Source organism: Chelmon rostratus, chromosome 2 (genome assembly GCF_017976325.1).
Source record: "Chelmon rostratus isolate fCheRos1 chromosome 2, fCheRos1.pri, whole genome shotgun sequence".
Taxonomy (NCBI): domain Eukaryota; kingdom Metazoa; phylum Chordata; class Actinopteri; order Chaetodontiformes; family Chaetodontidae; genus Chelmon; species Chelmon rostratus.
The window spans coordinates 5184257-5197054 of NC_055659.1; the positions used below are offsets into that span (position 1 = coordinate 5184257).

Genomic DNA, 12798 nt, shown 5'->3' on the forward strand with positions numbered 1-12798 from the left:
GCTTCACATCTGTTTCCCGTCTGCCAAATTACATTGTACAGTGTTTTGATCTGGTTTTAAGCCGGTAGTCAATTTAAAAATACTCTGCTTTAAATAATAATGTCTGCTATGGTTTTTTTAAAGAAATTTTCAAGTATCTGTGATCCACCAATACCATCTATTCCTTCTCCCTCACTGAAGATTCCAGTATTTACAAGGCACCCCAGTAGTCTCATGGTTAAGGTGCATGGACAGGCGACCATTGCTGCTATATTGGACCACAACTGGCCTCCAGACTGGTTGTAATGTCAGAAAATCCTGCTTGAGATTCATGGTGAGCGATAATAAATTTCCCCCTTCAGCAGATGAAAGTGAAAACAGCCTTCTAGAGACCTTCCAGTGTCAGTCAAACACTGAGGTTATGTATCAATAACACCTTTTTGAGTGGAGGTGGCTTTAAAATTGTTATTCTTATTCACTGAAATTTGTTTCTGAATAACTTTGAGGAGAGAAATAGGCCACACAGACTGGCAAACAGGGAGTTTAAGGGTATAAAAACTTAACAAGGAGCAAGAAATACAGATGACGGTCAATTAAGAACAATTGCAGATGTTAAAATCAAGAGCTATATGATACTGGTAATAACCACATGGTTAATTGAATTTATATCTTTATTCAACACTGCATCTTCCAGGCTAACCTCAGAAATCTACACAGTCTTAAGCCCTGAGTTTTTCCTCTACATTCAATACTGAGTTGCAAAAACAGTCAGCTGCAAGCATCGGGAGGCCAGCCCAGCTCCTGCAGAAAACTACGCCTCCCATGATGCACCGTGCCATACTTTTCCAGCTGAAGATGTGAGTGACCTGAGCGCCAACCGATGAAGGCTTGAGTTGTCTGAGGAACTGGAGGAGAGGGGCCAACCTGGAGGAAAGAAACAGTGTGGACATTTGTGTGATAGATAGATAGATAGATAGATAGATAGATAGATAGATAGATAGATAGATAGATAGATAGATAGATAGATAGATAGATAGATAGATAGATAGATAGATAGATAGATAGATAGATATCATACTTGGATGTGTTTTTCTGGGGGTGTTGGAGGTCGTACTGCCAGGTGATGGGGAAGCTTCACCCTGACCATCTCCTTCAGCTTGACACTCTCCCTCTCGTACTGAAACATATAAAGCAGATAAAGTGGTGTGATCATGTTTGTGTGGATGGAAAGACTCCAAACAATACCTGTGTGCCTTCTTTTGTTTTGAGAGGACAGTTTCCTCATTGTTAGTATGTGTTATTGGTGTCTTGCCTATGAAATGCACCTGCTGTGGTACCTTTTCAACAGTAGAGGGCGCTGTGTTTGTATGTTTACCTCCTTGTAGGCCTCGGTCAGGAAGCCCCACTTTTTGGGCCAGACTTTAGCCGAATCCTTCTCAACCTTTACATGTGCTTTCCTACACACACACAAACACACACACACACACACACACACACACACACACACAAAATAGGTTTAAGTTTTGTATGCCGCTTATGTGACTTGCAGGTCTGTTGGCTTTTCTACCATTGACTGAACAAACTGTTAAACCTCCCTATCTTCTAACCTCAGTGTAAATCCATAGAAAGATGAAGGTCCGGTTCCAGAAAGACTCATGGGAGCTAGAGTTGTTGAATGCTAACAAAATAATAAATGGCTTAAAGTTGCTAAAATGAGACGGTCTTGTGGAGAATATGGAGACAGAACGTAAACATCAGATAGAACTGGAAACCATGCATGAAGCAGGCTGATCCGCCCTCTGCAGCAGTGCAACCATGGCAATGAGTTTTTCATTTTAATGAAGAAAGTTTCACTTAAGGAGATCTCTTTCATATTGCATCAGGATATGGTTCATCTAGTACTTAGATATTTTTTTGTCATTAGTACTACATACCCAATAATTCAGTTTTCACAAGACGCTTTTCTTATTGCATCAAATCATTTTATCTCCAGACTTCTTATCTCATTAAAACAAGGAACTGAAAACGCAGTGCACTTCATGTGGAGATTAAGAGGAAAAGAAAAGGAACATGTAGAAAGAGGATGAAGTGGACAAAGTGAACATAATAAAAATAATGATGATTATAATAACAGCACTACCAGTAAAAATATAATAGTAATAATTTTAATAGTCTTCACAACAAGCATGCAGGAAGACTTGCATTTGAAATTCAATCACAGAGGATGTGTTGCACATCTTGTATATTTCTAAACAACTGAAAACACATTGATTGTCAAGTCATTTTAAACATCCTGTCAGCATGATGATCATCTCCAACAATAATAAGTAAGAACATCTTTCTGAGCCCTTTTCATGAAGTCAGATCGAAATAAAACACAAATGATACACAGCACAGAAAAAAAGCAGCAGTTAGCAGGTTTACCAGATTTCATCTTGATGCACAAAGTTGACGGGTTCAGATGCTCGCTGTGAATCCGCCATCTGTCCTGAGTCTGTGTGTGTGTGTCTGTGTGTGTGTGTCAGCGCCCGTGTCTTCTCTCTCTCTCTGTCCGGCTAATGTTTCACCTGTGTGTAAGTCACACTGACAGACCTGTTTACCGTCGTCATGGAGATGGAGTTCCCTGAGACATGTATATCTCTTCTCTCTGAGCTTTCTGTGTAACCATGGCGACGGTGGGATGGAACCACTGGAGGGTCACTGGGAATTCCGACATGTTGGGGTTTGCAGTCCAGACTGAAATATCTCAACTATTATTACATGAGTGGCCATGAAATTTAGTACAATAATGAATGATCCCCAGATGACATTTTATGTAGCGCCACCATCAGGTGCAGTCCAGTAGTTCACCCACTGGATGGATTGACACAAAATTACATTCAACTTTTGTGTATGCATGGTTGGGTGTTGATTCCCAATCTCCCATATTTTCATCTAGCATCATTATCAACCTAAAAATAAACTTAAATATAAATTATTGCTTTTGTTTATGATCAGACACTTGCAACTAAAACTAATTAGTATCCAATCAGCATTAGCTATAATGTTTAGTGCTAATTCATTAGCTAACACGCTAAAACTGAGATGGAGAAGACAGCAAACATTACCAGACAAACACCAGAATGATAACATGTCGCTTAGCTAAAAACACTGTTGTGCCTTTGAAGGACAGCCTCAGAGCTACTGGTGTTACTGTAGACCAGCCACGTCCAAACTATACCATAAAGGGCCATGTGGGTGCAGGTCTTCATTCCAACCAAGAAGGAGCTCACCAGGCTGGACTCATTTAATCAGCTGATCTCAATCTTCAGCTGACAATTAGGTGGCCCCTTGATTGGTTGGAACACAGACCTGCTGCCACACGGCCCTTGATGGAATAGTTTGGATCTTGTAAGGCAACAATGATCCACAGGGGGCACTGTCACCAGGTCCCAAGACACCTGGCTCCATGTCAGTGATGTATGATTTAATTTCACTCAAATCGCTGAAATGCGCTATGTAAATAAAGTTTTCTTTCATTTTTCTAAAGCAGGCAGATAGACCTCCAATTTATCTGGATTATAAAGCACTTGAAAATCGTGGATCACATCTTTTCTTCCGGTGATGGATCAGTCCTGCGGACAGAATCACTGCTCCCAGCAGCAGAGCACAAACTCCACCAATCAGGTAGCTCCTGTCGGACTGACTTAAAGACGCATCTGTATGAAAAAGAGAAGAAAAATGTATATTTTAAGGACAGAATATCCCATGCCTGTTAATTACAGCATATCAATTTCACATTAATTTCACTATCAAAGCATTTAAGTTTGCTAATCTAATCTAATCCATCATGAGTAAAACTGCCACTCCATCATCACCCCAGTCATAAATCTTCGGTTCCTTGAGGCTGGTGTGCTCCACCACACAGCTGACTGTGTCCCGTCGCTCAGGTGTGTACTCCAGGAAGGAGTGGACCTGATAGGTCCAATCTCCGTTTGTCAACACGTCGCTGAAGGTCACGCCCGTGGTCACGTCTTGCCCGTTCAGGTGCCACGTCACCCTGATATATCTGGGGTAGAAGTCGTGAGCGCTGCACACGAACACGGTGCCATGGCTGGAGGTGGTGGTCTTGACAAGAGTGACGTTGGGTTCAGCTGAAATCAGAGGGTGAAGAGTTTTTTTCTGACAGGATCAGACTGACGATGAAGCCAAAGGGAAGCATGTAAAAGCTGAACAGAAGTGGCCTAACGCTGAATCCTCAAACAGGTTGAGTTTGTCCCAGTGAAAGTCACAACAGTGAAGTCTCAGTCATGCGGGCAGGAATACCCAATTCCTGGTTTTAGGGGAAGTGATGTGCTGGAACTCTTATCTTTATGTGTGTGTGCAGTCTTGTTGTGACAGTGGGGTTGCCAGGTTTGGTACCATCATGCTTCTAAAGCCTGTGTATCGTACCTGTGCTCGAGTCTGCGCTCAAGAATGTTGTTTATTGAGAAATAGTTCCAAAACTTAGCTTCACTTAAACCACAGTGTTGTTTTTACGGTTGTGTGTGTGTATGTTTAAAAATGAACAAGATACAGTGTGTTCATTAGTGAGCTTTGGAGATGCTGGTAGGTGTAGTTTTTAACTATTTCCCCTTGCTTTCAGTCTTAATGCTAAGCTAGGCTAACAACAGCCCCGTACTTACAATTTGAGTACTCACCCATGTTTTCCTTAATGGCCGTGAAGAATACATCAAAGTTGTTGACACATATGCGCTGCCTCTCCATTTTCCTCTGTAGGAGGTCTCCCTTGTTTTCATTTGCTTGATGCGCAGTGATTAGTCCGGCGGGAGTGAAGCCCGTCCAAAGCCCGACCGTGCTGTTGTACTGCATCATGTGCTCTTCGTTGAAGAACCAGTCCACCAGATACTCCACCTGAGTCGGGTCTCTGGAGTGCGCGGCACAGCAGAAGTCAGCGTACATGAAGTATCCGTTTGCATCCGCGGCACAGTCTGAAAGATAAAGCCGGTTCATTCTCAGTCGTACTTCGTCTGTTCAGCTAGTTGCTTTCTTGGTTTTCTTGTTTTGTGGTTTCTGTATGTTTACCGGGCCCTGTACCCCCCTAACCTGTCTGCCTGCCCATTACCTGTTTACATGCCTGCCTAACTGTACCTGCTTAACTGTACAATAAAACACAGAAGTAGTCCTGCTGCCTCCTCTGTCTGCGTCCAGGTCCTTCCCCAGGTGCCATTTATCTGCAGCCCGTTGAGACAATGTTTGCTGGTTCACAACCTACCTGGGTTAAGACTGAAATATCCCAACAACTTGGAAATATGTTTTGGCACAGAAATCAGAAATTCCCAAAGCATGAAAATGGTAAACAGCGTACCTGTTAAATATCAATGTGTTGGCATGCTAGCATATTAGCATGCAGGCATTAACATTTATCTTCAATACCCACTGTGCCTCAGTGTATGCTAGCATGGCTGTGGACTCTTGTTTGACAGTTTAAATCATATAAATTTATCTGTGGTCCAAACGTATTAAAGAATGAGTTCACAGCAATAGCTAGGGCCCAATCAGGCCTCCTGTTCATGCTGTGGATTTTGTCCCCCATCACTTACATTGAAAGTCTATTAAGAATGGATGTAATTGGAATTATTATAGCAGAGAAACCTGTTTCAAAATTTGTATGAACACCTGAGTTGTTTTTTTTTTTTTTTTTAATTATAAGCATGTCCTTGAAAGCAGAGAGAGTTAACATTTAGACCAGCCCACAGAGATTCATCCAGATAATCTGTCAAGGCACATTTCAGTATAAAACTATTTATAATTTCTACCACAACCAAAGCACAGAGTTGCTGTAAAGAACAAGTTCCTCATGACATTCACTGACATTCAACAAATGAAAAAAGGAGAAAGTAGACGCTGTAACTCTGCAGAGATAATGTCTGATGTTTACAGGCGGCAGAGAGTCAACATCTTCTCACGGACTGCCACTGCTGCTGCTGTATTTCCTGTTAACAGGACATTTGTTCTTGAAAGATTTGATGTTGTTTCATACAAACAACTAATTTAATCCTGTCCACCTCCTGTCCACTGTCCTCAGCAGTGGAAATCATGAGATAAAACCCAAATACATAAATAAGAATTATCTCCCTGTGAATCACTTTGTATAGAGAAATGGCTTGAGGCATATTGTACAGTACTGGATATCAGCTAGAGCTTCGATCTCTCTTGACCTTCTGAGGTTTCACCATCAATATTTTAACCTCGACATGCTGTGACCCAAAGACTTGAAAAAAGATCAGTGGAAATGCAGGAAAGTGGAATGACTCACCCCCCACAGACAGAGAGAAAAGCCACAGAAATGGCAGGAACACGAAGCGTTTCATGTCGAATCCACTGTTTGACCAGATTGCTGGTGTGCAGTTCATGGATGATTCCTACCCTCCAGCTACAGTTACTGTCACCATTCACCACCACACTTTAAAAATGTTCTGTTTAATCCTGCCTTTTCTCCCACAAATTCAGTTTATAAACCAATAATCTGCCACACCCGGTGCATCTTTAGAGAACATTAACAAACAGCACGGTTGGGAAACATTTTTCATGAATGCACCTGCAAAACTTCCATGTATTTCATTTGTTTTTCCTTCAATATCCACTCATGGCTGCTAAAGTGTTGCTATCATCATGTTTAGGCGCTGATAGGGAAACTTTGTTGAGTTTGTGAACACAAACTGTTATTTTCATCATGAACCACAACTTTCGTGAACAAGTTCAAAAACTTTGGATCCCAAAAAAACGTCCAACTTCACACAGAAGCTGAAACCAAAGTAAAAACCGAAAGTAAAACTCTTCAGCTGAGAGGGGGAGATTGTTTCCTCTTTGAAACACTTTGACTCCACTGTGTTTTTTAAGTTTGTGGGGACTAAAGTGAAGGTCAGTGTCAAAAAAAAATAATAATAGAAGGAAAAAAAAACACAGATTGAAAGTGAGTCCAAGAGGTGTAAATAAAAACAGAATACAAAAATCATTTTTAACCTGTATTCAACTGAATACAGAACAAAAACAAGATATTTAATGTTCAACACATAATGGCAAGTAATTTAAAGACTTCACCATCTGAAATCCATAATGTCATCAAGAGATTCTGACATCTCCGCACTGAAGGGGCAACGCCAAAAACCAACACAGAATATCGGCGACCTTCGATCCCTCAGGCAGCACTGCCTTAAGAACCAACATGACTGTATGAAGGGGATTACCACATAGACTCAGCAACACTTCAGAAAACCCGGTTTGGTAAACACAGATTATCTACAAATGCAAATCAGAAACACTGTTCACTTCTCAGAGACAAACATTGGCCTAAAGCCTCAACACTGTCAGATGCTCTGGAGTCTTTCTCTCTCAGAGGTGGTTGAGCAGTCTGACAAATACCTCGATGTGGAGGCATAGTTTGAATGGGTGTGCAAAGCATGTCCTGTTTCATGCTTTGAGTTAGTGCACATTATAACCATCTGAGGGCAACATGGCTGCATAAAAAACCTAAAATGAAGCATCAGGCGGGCAGTAAATCCTGGTCTCCAGGGTCAAATTCTTGTGCTTTGCGTTTCCACTGAGTTTAGTTGATCATTTATGGCAAAAGAGATGTCCTGACAACGATCCACACATTTTCTCCTCAACCAAAACAAATAAGGACGATGAGAAGATATGATCTATGCAGAGGGACTGCAGATGGAAAGTAGTCTGTGTGGCTAAATCTAGCACTTCTACATGATGGACCCAAGTGCTTATGTGTGTGCATCGTCTCAAAAAACATCCAAAGTGAGAGCACCTTCAGGCCAACCGCCACTGAGGAAACACAGAGAGCACGACTGACTGACATCCTGTGTGAGGGTTAAGTCTGATGTACTGTGACCCTCACTCAGTCAGAAAATAGCTCCACGTCTGCAGAACACGCTGAGGTCCAGGCCCGACACAGAAAGGCAGATTATGGAGCAGTTTAAGACACCTGTGGCATGAAGGCTGCCCTTCCTTTGTGTGTGCCTGGTGGCTGCCACATGCTCGTGTCTCTGACTTCTAGACTTTTCTCGTGACTTTTGTTTTAACAGGGGCATTGTGAGCATGTATTGTGTTTGTGTTTGGTTGTTTGCTGTCTGTGTACTGATGACCTGGTTGTCGTATCCATTAAAAGGGATTTGAGGTTTGTTAACTTTTTCAGCAATGTTTAACTTCCACAAACCCCACAAAATGTTTACACTGTTTGCCTCTTTTGTAGTGGTGACTTGTTCCAGACTGAGGACGTCAGCAGCAGCAGCCTGCACCTTCTGAGGAGACTGAGGTCCTTGGGAGAGCGCAGGCCGCTGCTCGGGACTTTTTCTGACTCTGTGGCAGCCTCTGCTATCCTCTACGCTGTCGTCCGCTGGGCCCCGGGCAGCACAGAGCGGGACAGGAAGAGACTGAACAAGCTGGTCAGGAGGGCCAGCTGTGTCCTGGGCTGCCCACTGGACTCTGTGGAGAAGGTGGTCGAGAGGAGGCTGTCGGCCAAGCTCACAGCCATCATGGACAACAGTTGTCACCCATTGCACCGTACTGTAGAGGAGCTGAGCAGCTCTTTCAGTGGCCGGCTGAGGCACTCAGCGCAGGAATGAGCGCTACCGCAGGTCATTCTTTCCCACTGCTGTCAGACTGTACAACTCTACTGTCCAATTATTCTGTGCAATAACCTCTGTATCTACCAATACCTGGAATTAGTGTCACTTTATCAACCACATCTACCTCCTCTGTGATTGTAAACGGCCATAATCCACTCCTCTTGCACTTCAAGGTATGTTTTACACTCTTTGCCAGAGTTAAATTATTGCTGGGCCAAACACTTTTTCTATTTTTTGATAGATTCATTGTACAAAGCCTTTTTTTTCAATTTCAAATTATTTTTATTGTGACCTTTTTACACAAGTCCATCATGTGGATTTGATTCAAATATATTAAAACACACCATTTGCCAATACTATTTGCTTATTTATTACAAACAGCCTGAAGGGAGCAGCAAGTCAAACCCGCTCCATTTTAGCCCAACATGAAGGAGGCGTACTTCTGCCCATGCTGTTTACTGACAGTCGGACATGCCGGTTGGTGAGGTACGTGTTTTTGAACGGAAGACGATAAGTGGACACAAAAGTAGAGTTATACGTTGAAGTGTCTCCCTTTGTGACGGTGCATAGTGAACCGTGTGACAGACAGAGCTGGATAGAAGCATCCTTTCGCCAGGGTTAGCTCAGAATTCAGGCAGAGTTCTGTACGTAATATCATAACGTCAGCGCCACACGGTGGTTAAAGCCCCAGAAAACCACCAGAGATCCCTGTCAGAGGTTTATTCTTGTCAGGCAAGGTTCATTAAAGCCGCTGAAACTTTACAGTAGCAGCAGTAGCAGCCGGCAGTGGTGGGTCATAACTGATTACATTGACGCAAGTGAAATTTGCGGTCGAAAAGTGTAAAACGGAAAAAAATACTTTAACATGAAAATACGCATTTGAACTATGTAACATGTCCAATAAGTGATGGATTCCATATATATATTACATATCTATTTTGAACTATATCCATTTATATAGTTAATATATATATTATGGAGACCTCAGTCATAAATAGGCCCCCTTGTTTGGGAGAGGGCTCAAATGGAGCGGCGCTTATTTCTGGATAGAAGAGCGGCTGTCAGGAATTCCTACCAGTCAGAGACTGAAGGGGCAATCCCTTAATGTGCCAAGCGCAATAACAAATTGGCAGCTGATTTGAGAGGCAAAATATGGAGCATTTTGCGAACATTGCTTTTCATTTGTTTGTGTAGCAGAGAGAACCTGAGTTAGAGGCCACAGACTGCAGCCTCTCCAAAAAGAAGGTCAGCTCCTCCCCTTTCCCAACCAACTTTTAACTTGGCAGCCTATTTAAGACACCTGTGGCATGAAGGCTGCCCTTCCTTTGTGTGTGCCTGGTGGCTGTCACATGCTCGTGTCTCTGAGGTGGGTAGTGTGGCCTGGAGGTCATTTTAGGCTTTTCTCGTGACTTTTGTTTTAACAGGGGCATTGTGAGCATGTATTGTGTTTGGTAGTTTGCCGTCTGTGTACTGATGACCTGGGGCCTGTTGCACAAAAGTAGGATTTAGACATCCAGGATAAGTTATTGAGCCTGGCTCAACCAATCCAAAACAACAGAGTTCAGGCTTAGAATTGGCTGCACAAACGCCAGGCCAGGATAAGTAGACACGGATTTATCAAGCCAGGTGAAACCAATCCTGGATAAGTTGCAGCACACTGCTCCTCAAATAGGGCCCGCAATCAATCACAGATTCACTGATTCACCATGGCATCTCGTGCAGCTTACTTCTCCCCGTTGGAGCAGGAGATAATTATGGACGCATATGAAGAGGTGAAAGACCAAATTTAAAAAAAAAGGAAACACCACCACTGCCATGAAACAACGAGAGAAAGCGTGGCTAATCATTGCAGATCGCCTGAATGCGTGAGTTTTGCACAAAGACAGTCATGACTCCACTGAAACCATCACAATTACAATCAGAATAGTTTATTAACCCATGAGAACCCGGACCCATTTCTGCTTTTAGGAAAATTATGGGGGACATAAGACAGACTAAATAGACCACATATACACATTTCTGACTTTTTTTTCAAAACACCACCCCCTACTGTCCAAGATCTCAAATGATGTGTCACATTGGGACGTGTGACACCTGTGTCACCGTGGGTTCTTATGGGTTAACATCCCCAAAAACGTAGTTGTATTCTGATTATGAAACAGCTGGAACTACCAGTGAAATTGACTGCAGATGTGAGTAAAATCATGTAAATGCAGCTCCGTATTTGCTCCTCATGCTCCTCTGTTGTTTCATTCATTATGTGTGTGTGTGTCCTTTGTTCATTTTTCCATTAAACATGACTGGGCCCAAACGAACTTGGCAGCAAGTCAAGATAAAGTACAAGAACATCCTGCAGAACGGTAAGTGCCCTGACAAATATTATGCATGTACATACTCTGTACCCAGAGGGTGCCTGCTCACATATTGTCTGTACTTATAGCAATTAAAAAAAAAAACCCACAAGCAGGGCACTGGTGGTGGGTCACCACTAGCTGACCTAACCCCTCAGGTGCCCATGAGGGAAATTTTGTGAACAGGAAATCCTTTCACAGCATTAATGTTCAGGTGAACATGACTTTATGACATTAATGAACACTGTACATTGCTTGTGATGTGCATTGATTGGTTTAATAGTCTACATCTTATCATTTCAGATGGTCTGCAATGCTGACTACCTGATCAGCAAAGCTAGGCCACTTTGCCTGATGGCGCACGCTGCTGGGGGACAGAGGGTATGCCTGTGTGCCTTTTTGCCTCACATCTTACGCAGACCCTCAGGGAGCACAGCAGGCATATAACAAGCCCATGCCAGGACAAGGGCTCGGATCGAGATGACCTTTGGCCTCCTGAAGGCACGCTTCCAATGTCTGCACCATCTGAGGGTCAGTCCAGACAGAGCGTGCGATATTACTGTGGCTTGTGCTGTCCTCCATAATGTGGCCTGTCTGAGGAAGGAGAGGGCCCTCAGATGACGACAGTGGTCGGCTGATCAGAGACCAATATGTTTTAAATTATTTCAGTTAAAGTGCATTCTGTACATTTAAGTTGAATATGGCCTGCAATAGCAGATAGCTATTCATTTGGCCTATTGTGCTGTGTACTGTGTGTGTACAGGCCTGACATTTGTCTGTTCATTTGTTAAGTATGGATTTGTCCTGCATTTATTCCAGTGTGCAGACATGCAGGATGTTTTATACACAGACCTTTGAGAATGTGTATTTATTCTTGTGATGAATAATATGCTTTGATTCTGTGCTTTTCTATCTTGTAGAGCACTGTGTGACTTCACTTTTGATATATATATCTCCATGGTAACTTATGTCAAAACATATCCCACTTCAACTTATCCCACTTTTGTGCAACCAGATCAAGGATAAGTTGATCCAGGATAACCAACCTATCCTGGATTAATCCCTTATCCTAGTTTTGTGCAACAGGCCCCTGGTCTGTGCATTATCCTGGCTAAGAGGGACACAAAACATATTTATTTTATTTAACAGGACTAAGAGTCTAGAGCAGGGGTGTCCAAACTTTTTTCACTGAGGACCACATACAGAAAAAAATAGGAGGGGCTGAGCCTCACCTTTAGTGGAGTAAAGTTAGAAAAATCAATGAAAAGTTGGTCAAATATGCTATATTGTTGAATATGATTGCAGAAAAAACTGCCTTCATCACAGCTTTTCATAAATGGATTTTTATTGATTTTTTCAAAACAAAAAAAAAATGGTTGGCAGCTCATTCTCAGAACAGCAGCCTCAGATTTCTTCTTAGTCAGGATGGTGATCCCCCAGAGAGAGAACAATAAAGGGGAAAATGGGATGGGTATATTTCAAGCTTGTTGTTGAAGTTATTTGGCCTTTTAATAAACCAATTAGCGTTCGTTAGAAACTGTTATCAAAATTAACAAAGTGAATTGGACTTAATAACAGGAGTGCATATAATTTTAGTCAGTTATTCTGCTAAGTATCAGCTGCGCTGGGTATTTAAATTAGCAAGGCGCTGTTCATCCAGCTGCGGTGCTGATCCGATGTCACTCGGGCCAAAAATCCGGACAAATGTCACTTTGATCCAGGAGCGATCGATTCTGCATCAGTTGAGATCAGCTGATTTTGCACAGTGTGTGCGCTGTGCACAGCGATGTGTACTCTGCGTGCTCACAAGAAACACCCACACAAGAAAGTGGTGCGCAAAAGCGGAG

General features: G+C 42.6%; 2 protein-coding genes across 2 annotated transcripts; both read right to left on the reverse strand.

Annotated features, from left to right (window-relative positions):
* Window positions 1–650: 650 nt before the first annotated feature.
* Window positions 651–2462, reverse strand: LOC121618313 (uncharacterized protein C20orf85 homolog). The gene is made up of 4 exons (XM_041953742.1): window positions 2404–2462; window positions 1355–1436; window positions 1058–1156; window positions 651–903 (listed from the first exon to the last, which is right to left on the reverse strand). The coding sequence occupies exons 1-4, from the start codon at window positions 2460–2462 to the stop codon at window positions 748–750; spliced, it is 396 nt and encodes a 131-aa protein (XP_041809676.1). The 3' UTR covers window positions 651–747.
* LOC121618304 (rano class II histocompatibility antigen, A beta chain-like) lies at window positions 1791–6350 on the reverse strand. The gene is made up of 4 exons (XM_041953729.1): window positions 6278–6350; window positions 4659–4949; window positions 3837–4112; window positions 1791–3677 (listed from the first exon to the last, which is right to left on the reverse strand). Exons 1-4 carry the CDS (start codon window positions 6330–6332, stop codon window positions 3538–3540), a joined length of 762 nt encoding a protein of 253 aa, XP_041809663.1. The 5' UTR covers window positions 6333–6350; the 3' UTR covers window positions 1791–3537.
* Between the last annotated feature and the right edge of the window lie 6448 nt (window positions 6351–12798).

What these genes read in the sequence shown, in the direction of transcription:
- LOC121618313 (XM_041953742.1), bottom strand. Translation starts at nt 2,462, where the DNA reads ATGGCGGATTCACAGCGAGCATCTGAACCCGTCAACTTTGTGCATCAA. An exon ending in GTGCATCAAGATGAAATCTG is followed by an intron (nt 1,437 to 2,403) that starts GTAAACCTGCTA and finishes GTGTGTGTGTAG; the next exon opens with GAAAGCACATGTAAAGGTTG. An exon ending in CCCCAGAAAAACACATCCAA is followed by an intron (nt 904 to 1,057) that starts GTATGATATCTA and finishes TCTTTCCTCCAG; the next exon opens with GTTGGCCCCTCTCCTCCAGT.
- LOC121618304 (XM_041953729.1), bottom strand. Translation starts at nt 6,332, where the DNA reads ATGAAACGCTTCGTGTTCCTGCCATTTCTGTGGCTTTTCTCTCTGTCT. An exon ending in TTTCTCTCTGTCTGTGGGGG is followed by an intron (nt 4,950 to 6,277) that starts GTGAGTCATTCC and finishes TTTATCTTTCAG; the next exon opens with ACTGTGCCGCGGATGCAAAC. An exon ending in GGCCATTAAGGAAAACATGG is followed by an intron (nt 4,113 to 4,658) that starts GTGAGTACTCAA and finishes CTCTGATTTCAG; the next exon opens with CTGAACCCAACGTCACTCTT.